A 16,985-nucleotide genomic window follows, 5' to 3' on the forward strand; every position below is an offset into this window, starting at 1 on the left:
CTCCTTAAGAAGTATCCTTGCTGAGTGCAGTGAGAAAAGCGGCACCATTGTTGTGGTGTCGCTGGTACCCAGTGTACCCTGGGAAGTGATGGCATGTCCCCCAAGCTCAGGAGCTGTGTTCGTTTTGTACAACAGTCCTTTGTTGTGTTGCGTCATGTATGTCCGTTTGTATGTCCGTGTGTGTGTGTGCGAGCTCCCTTTTTCGCCTTAAATCATGTAAAAATAAATATTTAAAGCCTCAACTTTCACCAGAGCTGCAGTTGTCGATATATCACCCCTCCCCCATGTCCTCACCCATATTCTGATATTATAACAATTCAATCAAATGGCAAAAAAACACAAGGCTTAAAACCCTTTGACCCACCCAACTTTTAACCTTGAACCAACATAATATTCCATTTGAACATGTGTGCACCTCAACGATAAAAATCCATGATTCAAGGACTTCTCTAAGTTTCCCCATAAAATCAGCATGACATCATTAGTGTAGTTTTCGACACTGTCTAGAAAAATCACCATGACGTCCAATTCTCAAGTACGACCGACTCAAGATTGATATGCAAGTTAGCTAAATTTCAAGCATTTCCTTGATCACGACTCCAATGTTCTCCATCGTGACATTCGGAGTGAATTTTGAAACAAAAATTTCATGCGTTGCAAGGCTTCCTTGGTAAGCATAAGCTCTGCCACACAGGAAAGTCAGACCAGTAATCATTGTTAGGAAAAGCAAAGTAGAAATGAATGAGGAGACTTTGCATGCAACTATCGGAGCAAGGAAGCACAGGCAAGGTGTTGGTACGTGACAGCTCGTCATTGCACACCATGAGATTGACATACATCAATTAAATTGAGAAACCTTACTGAAGAATAAAAAGCAACGTGGGATTAAAATTTCCCTTTGGAGCGGCACATGCAATGCCATTTTATGCAAGTACAGACAGTTACACACAGACAAACAAAACAAAAAAAAGACAAAAGAAGACGGAGCATCTCACAATGTCTAGCCTTGCCAGGGTATATCGATTACAGTCGATCTACAACCAGTGTGGAGTCACTGACTGATGAAGTACTGTTGCAATAGCTTTTCCAGTTCCTTTGGGAACGTGGTGAGCTAATAAGTCAAGCAATATTTTTTCAGAGCCATGAATATCATGAAAAATGCATCGGCAACGGTTCGTATATTGTAAATGTTAACCTGTCTAATCATATTACCTCCCCCACTGAAGGTGGACGGACGTTACGTATTCACCCGTTTGGCTGTGAGCGAGATATCTCAAAACATTTATGGATAGATTCGGACAAAGCTTGGTGGATGGGGTGAATGGGTGTGTGACAAGATCTCATGGACTTGATTTTGGTGAAGATGTGGATCTGGATCCGAGATTTCTTTTTCAGCGATTCTTCACCATTGAGAGATAGGGCCAACAATGACATATAGTACGATATCTCAAAACGTTGTGGACAGATTATGGCAAAACTTGATGGATGAGTCAGTTAGATGACAAGCCCATTAGATATCGATTCAGGTCCAGATGCAGATCCGGCCTATCAGTGGGATACAAAACCTAAACTGTTTAGCCTGGTGGAGGTATGCTCTCTTCCGAGTGCTGTTTTAGTTCAATCTGGAATGACCACAAATCTTTACATTCTGGAAGATTAAATGGTTGGTTGTACAAACTTAGCAAACTGCCGTTCAACACAAACACAAAGCCAAACACTACAATATACTCTCTCCCACCCCTTCTGGATGGGCAATGCAAATGAGCAATATTGGAAGCAAGCTCATTTGTCTAGTGCAGTTTAATCACCATTAGCAGCACATACATCAGGGGCGATATGGTTTCATTGTAGAAGGGAATGTCGAGAAATGAACACAGCACCAATTGTACATCACAAGAATCAGAGCATCCCCTCTATCCCATATCTCAAGGGGAACAATCATGGGCTTCGAGTGAACAGCACATTTACATCGAAAATACAAATAGGAATAGGATCAGTGAGGATCATACTTTGTTGGAGAGTAAAATTACATTTCAGGAAGATAGATGTTCAACCCAATGGAAGTTGGGAATGAACAGAGAAAAATGATACAGTGGTTTGGGGACAAGGGTGGGCGTGAAGCCTCAGCAACAGAGAAGGGGTCTTAATGTGAGAGGGAGGTAAGAATGGAATCACTTATGTTCCAGCAGATTTAAATCAAGTTTGTAAAATACATATGGGTGGTACTCTTGCTGGCTGAGGTTCAGTCCCGGGATGTCCATACTTGGCTGCACACAGACACACACAAATAATGTCTCTCTACATATTGATGTATCCCCAGGAATTGTTCATCATATCCAGCTCTTTCATTAACTTGAGTAAAAACTGAACCAAAGATCCCTTTGACCTTCAAAAAAAAAAAAATCCTGATATATTTAGCTGCAAAAATGTCTCCTCCTCACCCAACACTACTAACACCACGGGCTGTCAGATCACCACCATAAACACAGCGAGGAGTGCCAAGCTCATGGCTTCATCAGAACTATTAAACAAAATTGCAAAACAACAATATGTGTGCAATTGCGGAGAAGATCAAGCAGAGATAATTACATCAATGATGGCGGCAGCACTGCTATCCAAGTGCCGATATAGCGAGTGAAGAACTTCACGAAGCCGCTTCACTGATTTGCGGTTGGGTTGCAGCAGCATGGCCTGGAAGTTCACAGGAAGTCCGTACCTTGGAGTGGGGTGGGAAAGGATTTTTGCAGTGGTCAAACAATCAATTCCCGACATGTAGAGTTAGGGTATCTCAAATAAACAGAGCACGCTCATTAACAATCGGTATAAAAAGCAATATGTTGACGGGATTGTGCAGACATAGCAAAGAGTATTTGCCTCTGGACTGCCTAACATCGTTTTGATTCTCAACCAGACTATAAATTGTCAGATTGGAGCTTCATCGGAAAGACATTGCAACAACGAATGCACTATCCCTCCAATAGATGTGAAGCTGGAGACCCAGCTGCTGGCATTAGTTGTTGGAGTCTTTCGATGAAGAAAAGGTGAATTGTCACCAACACCATGAAACAAATTTCAAATTCGTTCAACTCATAGTTCTTGGAACCAGCCACAACTATAAGCATCCGAGGAGAAGCCTGATACCAGAGTGGATTACGACAACATACCTTTGTATGAAAGAAAGCAAAACATTATACAAGTCATTCAGGTAACAAAAATATCAGGAAGAATTCAGGACTCTACCTGAGTACCGACTCCACAAACACCCGCAGAGCCTTGATGTGCATCCAGGCAATGAAAGCCTCACTAAAGTTCACCTTGAGCCAACGAACCAGGGGACCCTGAGAGGTGGCAAATCAGACCCTCAACAATCAGTTTATCATTTCAATAATGTAATGTCTATTATTATCATAATGACAATTACTCATCAAATGTTTTCATAATTCATAATCTTTCTGCTACTCAAATGTCCTTTGAGCGGTATAAAGAGAAGAAAAGAAAGAAAGAGAAGAGAGAAGAAAGAAATGACTCACAAAATGAGTCTGGACTCCAAACGGGATGACTTAGAACTCCACATCACCTTTAAATAGCAGGGGTCACTTTTGCTATACGAGGGCAAGAATATACCCCAATTCAGAATACCTGCCGACTGTCTGTATATTCATCATCTGACTTGGTTGTGTAATAAGTCACTGTACTTATGTGCTTTAATAGCTCTCCCACATTCAAGAAGCTCCACAATAATCAATCCATTAAAGTGTCAAAATAATATTGCTCAAAGCTTTCCGGATGATGGCTGAACCTCATCATTTTTTAGTGGTGGTCACCAAGAATGTTTAATCCCCATGCTGACTTGCTTTGACATTGGCATGAAATGATGGACCTGAGTCTCATCAAGTGTCACAATAATCTTTGAGCTATCATATCCTCCATTTTGGGAGTGCTCTGTGTGTATAGGAGCTCTGGTGCAAAGACCACTTAAGTTGCCCTTTGATGAAAACAAGGTCCTTTGGTAACCACTTTATACCAATGGAACCTTAATGACTGTTGAGAGTGAATGCTCGTTTTGTCACTTCCAACACTGACATCAATTTTCTTTTTGGTATGAAGTCGAGGCTTGTGGAGGAACTGGAACACAGAGAGGAACAGAGGGAAATTTGGAGGGAAAAGGAATGTGAGCAAGAATGAGAGCAATGGGAGGACAAAGGGGATGAACAAGAAGGGTACAGCCACAAACTTTAAATCACAAAAGTGGAAGAAAAACTGGAAACCTGGAAAGAGGTGTGCTTGGGGGAGGGGGGATGACCTGAGATGGTGAATAGCCATCTTGAAGCCCTGGAGGGAAGAATAAGATTGAAGAAACTGAGAAAGTTGGTTCCACAGGTTTGGGGGGGGGGGGGTTGGAGTGGAAGAGAGTTCCAGGCAGACCACGTGTGCCCAGCAGAAACCGAGGGGGGGAGGGTGTAAAGGGTAGAGGGTACAAGACCAAAAAGGGGGCAGTCAAAGACAGAGACTAACCACCTGTCGGTGATGTGAAAGTGATAGGCTCAGTCAGAAAGATCGTTGATTAAGATTAGGAATAGGTCTAGGGAGAGGACTATGAAATAGGACTATGAAAGGAGTCTGTTGAGAGCCGAATAGAGGAAGTCAGTAAGCAAGGAGAGGAGGTAGCCTTGGATGTCATAGACAGAGTTTGGAAAGCAAGGCTGGGTGTTAAACCATTTTGAATGCTCAAGATATGTCCAGAGAGACGGCCTTGATTTTGTCTGAGATTGAAGGCTTCCAACCATTTTTGAGAGAGCAGAATCAGCATGTTCAGGATTGATGACCGAGCATGAATCCGAATTGATGATTTGAGATCAAGCCGTTGGAGAAAAGGAAGGATTTTATATCAACTATCATTCATCGTGATGACCTTGCTGATGATTGGAAGTAAGCCGATAGTCAGCTGATCATTCATCTGTTTGTAAGGAAGCCGATTCCATGACTTTGCTGATGATTGGAAGCAAGCTGATAGGTCAGTAGTTAAGGGGATCAGGTTTTTCATATCGTTTATGCAATGCAATGATGTTGGCTGACATCCAAGCAGATGGACAATACCTAGGGCAAATATTGGGGGTGAACAAAGCAGAAAGAGGAAGTCCAAGAGTAGGAAAACGGTTTTTAAGACACGTGTCCCGATGCTGTCCAGGCCAGAACCATTCTGCAATTTCATAGTAAACCGGGGTTTCTACAAAATTACCCATTTAGCAAGTGAATGTTTGCTTGAATGACAGCATTTAGTTGGATGTGAGAATTAAAGATCTCACAAATTTAGTTTTGTTGTATTTTTTTTATACTCACTTTGCCACAAACTCATCTACTTGAAAAACATCTGACAAGACAGTCTTTTGTAAATCCTTACTATAATTAATGGACTGGTGTTTGTGCGTTGCGTTACTCCTCCTATAGTTCTGGGCATCAAGACTTGCGACATAGGCTGAGCATGACCCCAATTATTGTATAGGGGTTTTTATCTTGCCAGTGGTCTTTTAGGGGGCGAGGAGGAGGGGGAACGCCATTTCTCTATGTAAATGTGTATCATGTCGTGGCGCCCCAGGTGAGAGAGGGTATTACAAGCCCACACCCTTAACATTACAGTATTCCTGGCTCCAAGTTTTCCAATGCAGTGAGGTGTCTTGAATTATTATCGAGTGTTTCATTTAACAAAAAAAATACGACCCAATTAAAATTGTAAAATTTTTCTTTTTTCATATAATTTTTTATTTTTATTGCAGGTTTGTATGAAGCATCGTTTGGAGGAAAAACTGCAAACATCAGGGTCATGTTAATTTTAAAGATGGAATGGAGAATATTTAAATTTTTTTTTAATTTTTTTTAGATACAATGTCAAGGTTCGTATAATTTAACAAGAAGGAGAGAAAACTCCACAATAAAGAACCTCAAAAATGCAAGGATCTTTATCGTGGAGTCTTACTTTGCCACAAAGTCATTTAAACAGACTCAAACATGATTCAGAAAGAAGTTCGAGACAAGATTAGACCCAAATAAGTATGCTAATTTTAATGGATAAAAAGTCTGGTCGCCTGAGGACTGCAACATCACGATGAAAAAAAAAATTAACATTGAAGCGGTCTGAAGCAGTTTTGAGGAGCTCCAGGAAAATCGCTGCATCAGCGATCTTGATTATTGAACTTATCTTTATCAAATGCACATAGAATTCTGAAGCAGGAACTAAAAATGTACCCAGAATCACATACAAGTGAAGCAAAAACTAACAGACAATGATAAACAACTTTGTATGACGGTGTGAATAAAAATGCAGATGGATCCAAATTTTCTGAGTAATGTGTGGTTTTCTGACGAGGCCCACTTTGTTTTAAGTGGTCATGTTAATTCTGAAAACAATGTTTTGGAGTTCCAAGTTCTCCTGATGAAGCTCTTGAAAGGCCATTGCTCAACCCACAATGCACTGCATGGGTTGCCAGAAGCAAATTTGGCATCATTGGGCCTTCCTGGTTTCAAGATGAAGAAGAGAAATCGGTAACTGTAACCACTGAACAGTACTTGAAAGTTATCCAGAAGTTATTTGGTGCATCAGCGAGGAAGCGCTGCATCGACGACAAAGCTGTGCAATGGTTTCAGCACGATGGGGCCACACCTCAAACTTCCATCAGATCGATACATTGGCTGCAAAAGAAATTCAGTGATCAAATCGTCTCTAGAAGGACAGATATTGAATGGGCACCCCATTCTCCAGACCTCAGCCCACCTGACTTCTATATTTAGGGTTACCTGAAGGATCGAGTGCACCAGGGGAGACCTCAGACTATTGATGACCTCAAAAATGCAATTGCCACCAACATCAAAGCAATTCCGGTTCAAGAATGCAGCTGAGTCCGACAACTTCACCAGGAGGATCCATTTGTGCCAGCTGCAGCAGGGCAGCCATTTGGAACATGTTTTGTGGACTGTTTTCTGAAATCACTAGTTTCATTGTTGTATGTTACTTTATTCTACATACTGCATTACAAAGATGCTAATGTATAAGTTTCATGTTGTTTCAATTGGAAATTTAAAAAGTATAAAAACAACTTTGGGTTGTGTTTTTTATGAAACACCCTGTATAAGCAGTAGGCATTTTTTGTTTCATGCACGTGACCAGTTTTTTTAATTTTATCACTTTTGGGAGCGATTAAGGCAGCCGTCAGGTGCCTATACACTCTCTAAATAAAGGTATGTGTCAGGAGAACGTGTTGCATGCTTCAGGCAAGATCACCTGTTGGGTGGGTATTTTTGCTAGTAATCTATAATCCACCCTCCCATGCAACTGTTCCCCCTCCTTTAAAAACAAACAAACAATTGCCCATAAACATTTACAAATTGATCCCAAAACAACCAAGCATGCTGATCCCACACATACAAACTGCTTCTTCTTGTCAGATGCCAATCGAGATTTCGCATCTTTGTCGGCTCTGAGCTCTTCCTCATTGTAAAGAAAATCTCTCACCATAAACCTGGATGACATATACCAATTTGGAAGAAACAAGGGGAAGGGTTGAGCACAAATAGATCAGAATATTTGAATGTATCCATCCATTCAGCACTTGAACACCAGAAATGTAAACTGGGCTATCCCACATCTAGGGCCAATTGGAGAGGAGTGCACCAAGGCAATCTTTGATGGTCAAAACCTATTTGGTATCAATGGTAGTTCCGAACTAATTTTCTGATTGCGAGACCAATCCTGGTTCATCAGGAGTTCAATGGGAACAATAACTTCAGGAAGCATTTTGTAACAATATGGATCAACTCAGTCAAACACTCGGTCACAATTAATTAGTGAAGATAAAAATAAAAAAATGCTGCCACTCCGTGCCAAATCACGATCAATGCTGCCAAAGCAGTTCCTGCACAAGTGTTATGCTGGGTGGTTTGCCATTGCTTTCCCAGCAGTAGGTGGCAGGATGACATAGAGGTACGCATATTCGTCTCTAAGCTGTCCAACCTGGGTTTGAATCTCGACCCAGCTATAAACTGTCACTGCAGTGTTTCATCAATGTCCCTTGAATGGACGTTAAGCGGGCGTCCCGTCTGCCGGCATTAGTTGGTGGATGTTAGGATCCCACTGTGTCCTTTGCAAAGAGTAGGTGAGCTATCGCCAGCACCATGGCCAAAGATTCAAAATTCCTGCCCTAACCTCATGTTCCCACTGTCTCAAGGGAACAAAGTGCAAAAGGGTCAACCCCCCCCCCCCACCCCTCCCTACCCCTCAAGGGGGTCACGACGCCCATTAGCTGGGCATGTGGATTAGTACTAGTAGTAGTAGTAGTAGTAGTAGTAGCAGCAAGAGTAGTTCACAGCAGTCAACCAGGGTAGGCATCTATAAATTGATCAGGGTGCCAGTAATAACTCCCCTACCTTTCAAGGACACCGGGGGATCTTTCACATCCACCAAAAAGGCGAGAAGAATGGACACCCAGCTTCACATCCATTCAAGCCATGCTAAATACTTGGTCATTTTCCTGCCGCACAAGCTTAATGTTATCCATTTTCTCCTGAACACGTGTGCGTGTGCGTGTTACTGTGCAAAGGTTTAGATTATTTTTCACTTTTGTGGTGCTATTCCCCATTAAACATTTGTGGAAACATACAGTAGTTCGAAGTGTGCATTATCGGTAGATAATAATTAAAATTTCTGTGAAACTCCATTTAATATTCAACTTACCTTGAAGTATATAAAATAACAGGTGATTTGAAAAAGGTTTTATTTTTGCTATTATTATATTATCATGTGTTAATAATATCCACTTTCCACAAATGAAATATGCAGTATGCAGTTTGTGGATTTTTGTACAGTAAATAATAACAAACTATTGAAGAAATCAACACCAGTTACATTAATATGAATGACAGGAAACAACAACAAAAGTTGTGAATTGCAAGAAACCCGAAAAAAAAAGTTTCAAATGAGTGAATATATGAACTTAATTTTCATTAGCTTGTTTCCTTGCTTGAAAGTTATGAGTAGGTTCAGAATGGTGCCAAGGAGGAAACTTTCAACGTAAAAGTTTGTGAAGATCCAAACTCTTGAGAATAAGGGCACACGATGAAGAAAATAACAGTAAAGATGAAGATCTACAATGGTGTAAAGTACATTTTGCAATGCCTGAAAGAAACTGGCTCAGAACAAGACAAGAAAAGGCAAGGAAGACCCAGAACAACCTCCCCAAGGCAAGTCAAGCACTTTAAGCTGCTCAGCTTCTGCTCTCGAAGATAATCAAGTCAGCACCTCACAAATTAAATGAGAGCAGGTCTGAACATTAACATCTCATCCAGCACTGTTTGCATAGAAGGCTGATTGCACCAGATATCCATGGCAGAGTTTCAGCAAAGAAACCACTGCTGTGCTGAGAAAACAAAATAAGGTGAAAAGTCTGAAATTTGTGAGGCAACACCAATACCGAGTGACTGAACAATGGAATTGGGTACTCTGGTCTGATAAATCGAGGTTTAAACTTTTTTTTTATCTCAGAGACGCCAGTTGGTACGCTGAAGACATGGAAAAAGATATGACACGCAATGTCTTCAGCCGACTGTTAAACACGGGGGAGGCTCTCTGATTGTCTCAGTTTGTATTTCACCTTTTGTTGTGGGAAAACTTTTTAAAATCAATGGGACACAAACAAAGGAGAAACACAAGCAGATACTGCAGCACCATGCTGTTTCTAGTGGAAATAGTTGAATTGGAAGAGGACCCATTTTCCAACAACATAGTGATCCAAAACACACTTCCAATATAGTAAAACAGTCTATGGAGGACACAGTTACAGTTGGTGTGCTCCAAGTGTTAGAATGGCCACCCCAGAGTCTGGACATGATTCCCATCGAGGCCATATGGGATTACCTGGAAATAGAGAAGAACAAGAGGAACCAAACTCACCTTAGAGAACTGTGGCATGTACTCCAGGTTATTTGGCACAATCATCAAGTGTGCTTCAGTCATATACAGTAAGCATGGGTAAAAGAGTGAATACACTCAAGAAGGCAAAGCGGATACACAAAGTATTGATCAAAACTATAAAATGACACTGTTATTGTTATTTACTTAGGTAGTCTAGGTAGTTTATTGTGAAGTGAAGTTTACATAATTGTGAAGTTTCACATCGATTGATTAAGCTGTTCTAGAGAAAACAGTATTTCATATTTTTCTTCAATCCTATATGGCTGCCAAACCATGTGACCTATCAATTATTCCTTTAAAAACTTGTACACCAATGGTTTGCGGAACATTTGTGTGACGTTTCTCCTCCATCTGTCCAACTGTTCTGGAGAAGATTTTTTTTGATAGGTTTTAGGGTAACTCCAATGTGGCTGCTTCAATTTGATCAGCCACTTCAGAGAAGATTTTTGAAAGTTAAAAAAAAAAAAACAACAATATGACTGCTGGATCAAGTGACCAATGAAGTCATACAAAAAAATTCTGTGGATCATTTTATCCCTGGATTACCCTCAACAATTTTCATACTGATCAGATGTAGCATTCTACATATGCAATTATAACATCATAACAAAGGCACTTATGATGGCACAAAAAACAAAATCACACTTATTCCCCATGAGGAGTACTTGCTGTGTGCCAAGTTTCAATTTTTCCTTGGTGAGGTTTCAGAGATATAGAGGTCCAAAGTTTTTCCGTTTTTCCAACATGGCTGCCACACCACATGACCTATGATGTCATAACTAATAAAACATTCTATTTGAGTAGTCGCTCCTATGATGAAAATTTGTCTCGATCTGGCGAGCAGTTGCAGAGAAAAACACTAAAGTTCTGTGCGGACAAACAAACGGGCCCAAATGCAATCCCCTCTCCTTCTGCGAGGGTAAAATCCTTTTAAGTTGTTAGATGTGACAATGAACAGGAAAATAAAAGGAAACCCCCCAAAAAACACGATTAGCACTTTCGAAAAGCATTATTTACCAAAACTCAACCCCTCACCCCATCACCTTCCTTTTATAGTCCTTCCTACCTGAGCTGTCTTGCATTGTGCTTGAAGTCATCAACAGCACGGTGGAACAGCGTCACAGTGAACAGACCAGCCTCCTGATCCTCAAATATTTTCCTACAATAGATCAAGAGAAGGAAAAAGGTTGAATGAAAAGTGTGGAAGAAGGGCAATGTGTGAAGAAAATGTGCCGAAAGAAAGATAGGGCAGCGATAAAGAGATGGCAATATGAGAGAGAAAGAGTGATATCTCAACATACCTCAACAAAGAGCTCAACTCGATATCTCAACAAAGAGCGATATCTCAACGATATCTTTTGGCTCTCAAAGAGCCAAAAAAAATTATCATCCTCAAGGGGTAGTATGCAGGTCGGCATTTGAAATGTCGTACATAGTGAAGAGGAAGGTGTATTTTGATTATTTAGTACAGTACATCGTAAAAATAAAAGAGAGTCATTCTTGAATACTGGACAACACAGGTTTTCCATCAGCATCTGAACAACTACATTTTTCCAGAGAAGAAAAATATATACAAGTTTAAACCTTGCAGTGATGGGAGATTTCATCATATATTGATACCTTGGAATATATTATGTGGCCAGAGTGGCATCAGTAGAAGAAAACAAGGTCTCCGTAAATGGCATTGACTGAAGACAAGAATTTTACATCTCAAGAGTGGTTGAACAGTAAGCATCTCTGGAACTCGAATATAACGTCTCAATTTTGCATGATCTCACATGCGAATCAAACTTTTTTTTGTCGTTGTATGATTAATCTCAAAATCAGGTTCGAAGCTCTTCATGATAAGAATACAACAGGCACAGTGTCTACCCTTAAACGTATACACAGTATGGGCAGTGGGCGGACTTTCTCAGCTGTGGTTGCTCCTCTCAAATCCATTGCTTTGTGATTCGGAGAGTCAATAATAGGAATCCTTTCAAAATTGAAATTCTACAAATTGGACAAATTGACAATTTCACTTGAAAATTTAAATAAATAAAAAAAGCGAGAATTGCTTTGCAACACATGTCGCATTCCAATCCCGATGAATGCTCGGAAGATAAAAATTTGTTTGCGTTTAACACATGCTCGAACCAATACTGAAACCAAAATGAAGAAGAAATTCTGAGGCCACCCTGTTGCGGTCATTTCAAGGCTTTGCCTATTTCATAATAAAAAAAAAATAACCTGATGTACATACATGAATCAAAAACATACATACGGCTTATGTGAATATATTGTTACGAATCTGGAAACCATGCGCACTCAACATTCAGGTCCCAAAGTTAGTTATGCCAGTAAGTACGTGTGTCATCAGGACCGCGTCCTTTTGTTTAGCGGGAGGATTACATGTGTGTGTTGTGACGTCTTGAGTTAGGTTTTACATCCAACGAGCCATCCCAAACCTCCACATCACGCTCCATCACCACCCACTGGTACCTTGACCCACCCACCACCCACTGCTCGTACCTTGACTTGCCGAGAGGGGGGCCTCGCGGTTCCGGTTCTCGGGCCCCACAAACGATAGTTTTTGTACGGTGGGCCTTTTAGGGCAGACCCTCTTGCTCTGCGCGAGCGAGGCCACGTGGAGAATATGGGGTCTCCGAACAGGGGCCACGGCTCCACCCCAATAGGGTGCGGCCGTCGGCCAATGAGGGACGGACAGCGAGATGATTCTCGCCAAGGCCCCTCCCCATGTGGGAGGAGATATATATCCCGAGCAGACTCGATTGTCGTTGGCGCTGGGAGATCTGGAGTACTTGAGTGGTTACAAGTTGGTTGACTGTGGTTGGGTTGGAGAGCGAGTGAACCAGCCTGTTCGTGGAGCCTTGGTGGGTCCCGTCCGTGATCCTGATCTCCGTCCAGGAGCTCCGATTGCTCCACGCGCCACGAGTCCCACATGTGCGGCTGAGACCTTCGACGACCCACAGGTGCCCATCCGAACTCTGACCTCCAGCTCGTCTCTTTCATCGGCTGGAGGGTCCAATAAAAACTCCGGGGTTTCTTTTATTTTTGTGTGTGTGACTGGGTGTGGGCCCGTCTATAAGTAGAATTGAGTAAGTGCATTGAATCATTGTAAATTCCTGCTCTGCATATTCGCTTCAACTCTTGCCTCCTTGTCTTTTATTGTAAATAAATTATTAGAAATGTTCCCAGCTCGTTTCCATCCTTTCTTTATTTGGTCCAGCATGGTCCGGGTCTGAGTTCAGACGGAGTTTCATCCTCGATAATCCGTTAATCCGAGCCGGCACGGCTTTGGCAGTTTGCGCTCGGCTGCAACCGAACCGGAGTTGGTAGTCGGTAGTTGGAACTCTACCGCAGTCGGAAGATTGACCCGGTTCGAGAAAGACGTGCCGAGGGCATGAATCCCCGGTAGCCAAGACTGCATGGTTATTTAGGTATATTGAGATCTAGACAATTAACCCAACGCCACGCGGTCGAGATATTGGCGTTTCACGGTCGATTAATCAACCCGCCGGCTTCGGAGTTATCCAGAGCGACGGCCTGTAATTCCGGGGAGACCAGTGGGAGACGGCGTAAACTTCCCCACCTCGCGGTCATTCTCGCCACCGACCCCCAGCCCACAACAATATAATACATCGTGGTTATAGACCTGGGATCATTCCAATTGCATTCGGCCATGGATTAACACCCAAGCCAAAGACTTGAGGCTTGCCGATCTGTGCTGCCTCATCACCTGATGTATATTGTGGATGTAGTTTTCAAATTAAAAGCATTAAAAAATTAAAAGTCCAAACGCAGTATGTTAATTTGACCAAGCCTGTGAAAACATGTTAAAAGTTTCTCTCGTGACAAACTGTGAAGCCTGGGTGCTCTTGCAAAATGCATGGTTTTGCAAGATAAGATGTTATCGGCTACTCCGTGAGGCTTTGCTTTTCGCAACTTGTTAAATGAGTAGCAATTAATTCACATTTCCAAGCTTTTGCATTCTGTTTGAATTAAACTTAAATCAGTATAAGTTTAATGCTTTGTGAAGTAGATGGGTTATATTAGAAGCAATGTGGAATGGGAAATCATGTAAGGGAATTAGTCACAAGCTTTTTCTGTACTCTTAAAGCATTTTTAGACCTCTCAGCTGTAATGTTTTAAGTTGCAACTAATCTGATAACATGAAAACATTCTGCCCATATCACAATATTGATTAAAACCATGTGGCATGCTTTAATTGAGATGACTCTGTTAGGAATATTCATTTTCTTTGTGCTCTATAAATTAACGATGATTTATGTGTTAATGGAATTGACAAGACCCATTTAGTTACATGATTAAATAGCTTTTATATTCTGGTTTACTTCATATTAAAAAAATAAATATGTTTTAGCCTGTTTTCTGCAGCTGGCTTTGGATTTCATCATTGTTGAGAAAGTTGTTTGTGCTTAAAATTTAGCTCCACAAGCAGATCTCATCTTGTATTGCTCAAATCATCTAATTGCTTCATTGTTTGTTTGAATGTATAAAAGAGACACTGAAGCACTTAGTCAGAGAGGACTCCACCATTGATGGGATTCCTCCCTCCATACATGTTTCAAGTAATTCAACTCTGTTAAAATAAATTGTTGAAGGAACTTGTGAATTAAATTTCTTCAACAACAATACATGAAGCAAAAACATGCATACGATTTATGTGCATATATAATACATCATGCTTGTATTATATATACGTGGAATTATTCCAATTGCACTGGGCCATGGACTAACACCCAGGCCTAAGGCCTGCCGATCTGTGCTGTTTCATGGAATGGCGGAACATGATTTTATTGGGGTGGAGTCAGGCCAGCTGTTCAGCCAATGGGTGTAAAGCAGTGGGGTGGAGTCAGGGCAGCTGAACACTGACCCACGTACATAGTGTTACGAATTTGGGAATTCGATTGCACACAACATACAGGTTCCTTTAGTCAGCTATGTCGATAAGTGCTAGTTCCCTAGATAGCTCACCTTTCATTGTTTAAATGTTCAGAAATCGATTTGATGCGCTGCGGATCGATTTAATAGTTAGGGAACGAACAATGGAGACATCCCTCCCCCTCTTCTGCGGAGAGGAAGAAGAATCCTGCAGTCCCATGACTCATGACTCAACAACTCCCTCCCACCCTTGGTTGAGCGGGGGGGGGGGGGGAATGGAGCACGAGCGCATGAGTCGTGGTAAAAGCACGTGGTGGATTAGCCGATCCCGCTGATGGACAGAAGGTAGGCTGGATGTGGATTTGGACCGGATGGGTTCTCCACGCGGGCGTGTGTGAAGCTCCGACGAGCGGAGCACGTGTGTTCGCGAGGGGTTATTCAAATTTATTAACAGGAGGTCATTTTGTTGGTGTCGAGAGAAGGCACGGAACCCGTTTGGATGGGTGCAGGAGTTCATGGACTGGCTGGGAGCATGGCTGTGGAAAGGTGAGTTTTGTTTAGTGGGCACCCCGGGCACCGGACTAGTCGGCCAGAGTAGGCCAAGGGCCCAAGAGGGGGCGGGATAGTGTAGTGGGCATGGGCGACCCATCGGAAACGGGACCCGTAGCGCCAAAATGCCACGGGGGCAATGTAGTGGGCACGGGCGACCCTCAGAAAGGGACCCGGGGCATCAACACCCCACGTGGGCATCGGAGGGGGGCAATTCCAGAGAGGGCAACCCCCCGCATTGTAGGGAGCAGCTCGGCTCGGAGGCAGCCTGCAGGCCTGGGGGTGCCATGGTTAGAGTTCGGCAGAGGGGGAGTTCCTGCCAGTTGAGCCACGCTGCCCAGCCAGGAAATTGTGCGAGGGCACATGTGAAAATTTGAGGGCAAGGCTCAAATTTATAATGGACACCAACACAGGCGATGGGAATCATGGTTTTTAGAACTGATAGTTTTAAAGTGTGAGGCGTTTTTGGAAAGCCCTGGGGTAGTTTCAGGTTAATAAATGTTAGGGTAGATAGGAGATGTACCCCTTTGCACCATCCATCCCTTCGCTCATTGTAGGCCGCTGGACTCACCTTGGTAGATCGCTGAACTCTGAGGAGGCCATTCTGAGGCTTCGTTGGGCCTCGAGACAGGACGCTAGTCTCTCCCTATTCCCCTCCAGAGAGGGAACGTAGGGGTTGGGAGTAGGCTAGGTGGACATGACAGGCTAGCCGGACAATGACGATAAAGGGGGTAAGGGAGACAATTATAAAAGGGAAATAAAAATAGAGGGGCAAAATTTTGTTGTGTTGTGTGGCAAATTATGGGAGTGGGTATGGACAGAGAGAGGCAAAGGCGATAGAGTGGGGGGAGACAGTAGGCTAGGTCCGAGCCCGCCTTCAGAGCGGCCGGCACCACCACACTCCCTCCAGACCTGATGGAACCACACCAGAGGCTGGCCAGCTTCACCTGCCGGCCTGTTGTGCTGCAGCCGCCTGTTCTGCATGGAGTTGCCTTGCCATGCCTCGTTTGCCTGCCTCTGCCATGACCCCATGCCTGCTAGCCCTTGTTTGCGTTTGCCCCTGTGTCCATCCATCACCATGTGCGCCAGGAACATCCAGTTTTGCAAGGACTGCCCTGCAGGCAGCCCGTGCATCCATCATGCTCATTTGTGTTTTGCGACCATCTCCATCCATTCCCCTGCATCAATGAACTTTGAAATGACTTTTACCTTCTCCCCTTTCACAGATCACAAGTCCTGGGCCATGGTTCAGTAATGGATAGGTTGAGTGAAAATTGTAAATACGTGGAACCCCACCTGCATCTTTGCTTTATCGCCGGCAATTTTAGTTAAATTGTCCGAATGAGTCTGAGAGTTTGTTTAGTTAGTTACGCAGCGCATTAGGTTATTTATTTTTGGGACACATACAAAGAAATGTCGCACTCAGGGAAATCTTACACATGCTGGTCACATGAAAATTTGACGACTCGGGACGAGTCTGTAAAAAGGGAAGGGGGTAGTGTTACGAATTTGGGAATTCGATTGCACACAACATACAGGTTCCTTTCGTCAGCAATGTCGATAAGTGCTT

At 42.7% G+C, this 16,985-nt stretch overlaps 1 protein-coding gene across 1 annotated transcript in view; it reads right to left on the reverse strand.

Moving 5' to 3' along the window:
* Window positions 1-1,782: 1,782 nt before the first annotated feature.
* Window positions 1,783-16,985, reverse strand: part of ATP6V1C1 (ATPase H+ transporting V1 subunit C1) — a 29,038-nt gene continuing 13,835 nt past the window's right edge. Inside the window, exons 8-12 of the mRNA XM_085879391.1 lie at window positions 11,028-11,120; window positions 7,421-7,514; window positions 3,241-3,338; window positions 2,590-2,716; window positions 1,783-2,267 (exon numbers count right to left, since the gene is read on the reverse strand). Coding sequence (XP_085735517.1) covers window positions 2,172-2,267; window positions 2,590-2,716; window positions 3,241-3,338; window positions 7,421-7,514; window positions 11,028-11,120 — 508 coding nt within the window. The 3' untranslated portion in view covers window positions 1,783-2,171. The remainder of the gene's footprint in view (window positions 2,268-2,589; window positions 2,717-3,240; window positions 3,339-7,420; window positions 7,515-11,027; window positions 11,121-16,985) is intronic.

Source organism: Eptatretus burgeri, chromosome 4 (genome assembly GCF_056783735.1).
Source record: "Eptatretus burgeri isolate ZD-2024b chromosome 4, Ebu_testis_v1, whole genome shotgun sequence".
NCBI classification, from domain to species: domain Eukaryota; kingdom Metazoa; phylum Chordata; class Myxini; order Myxiniformes; family Myxinidae; genus Eptatretus; species Eptatretus burgeri.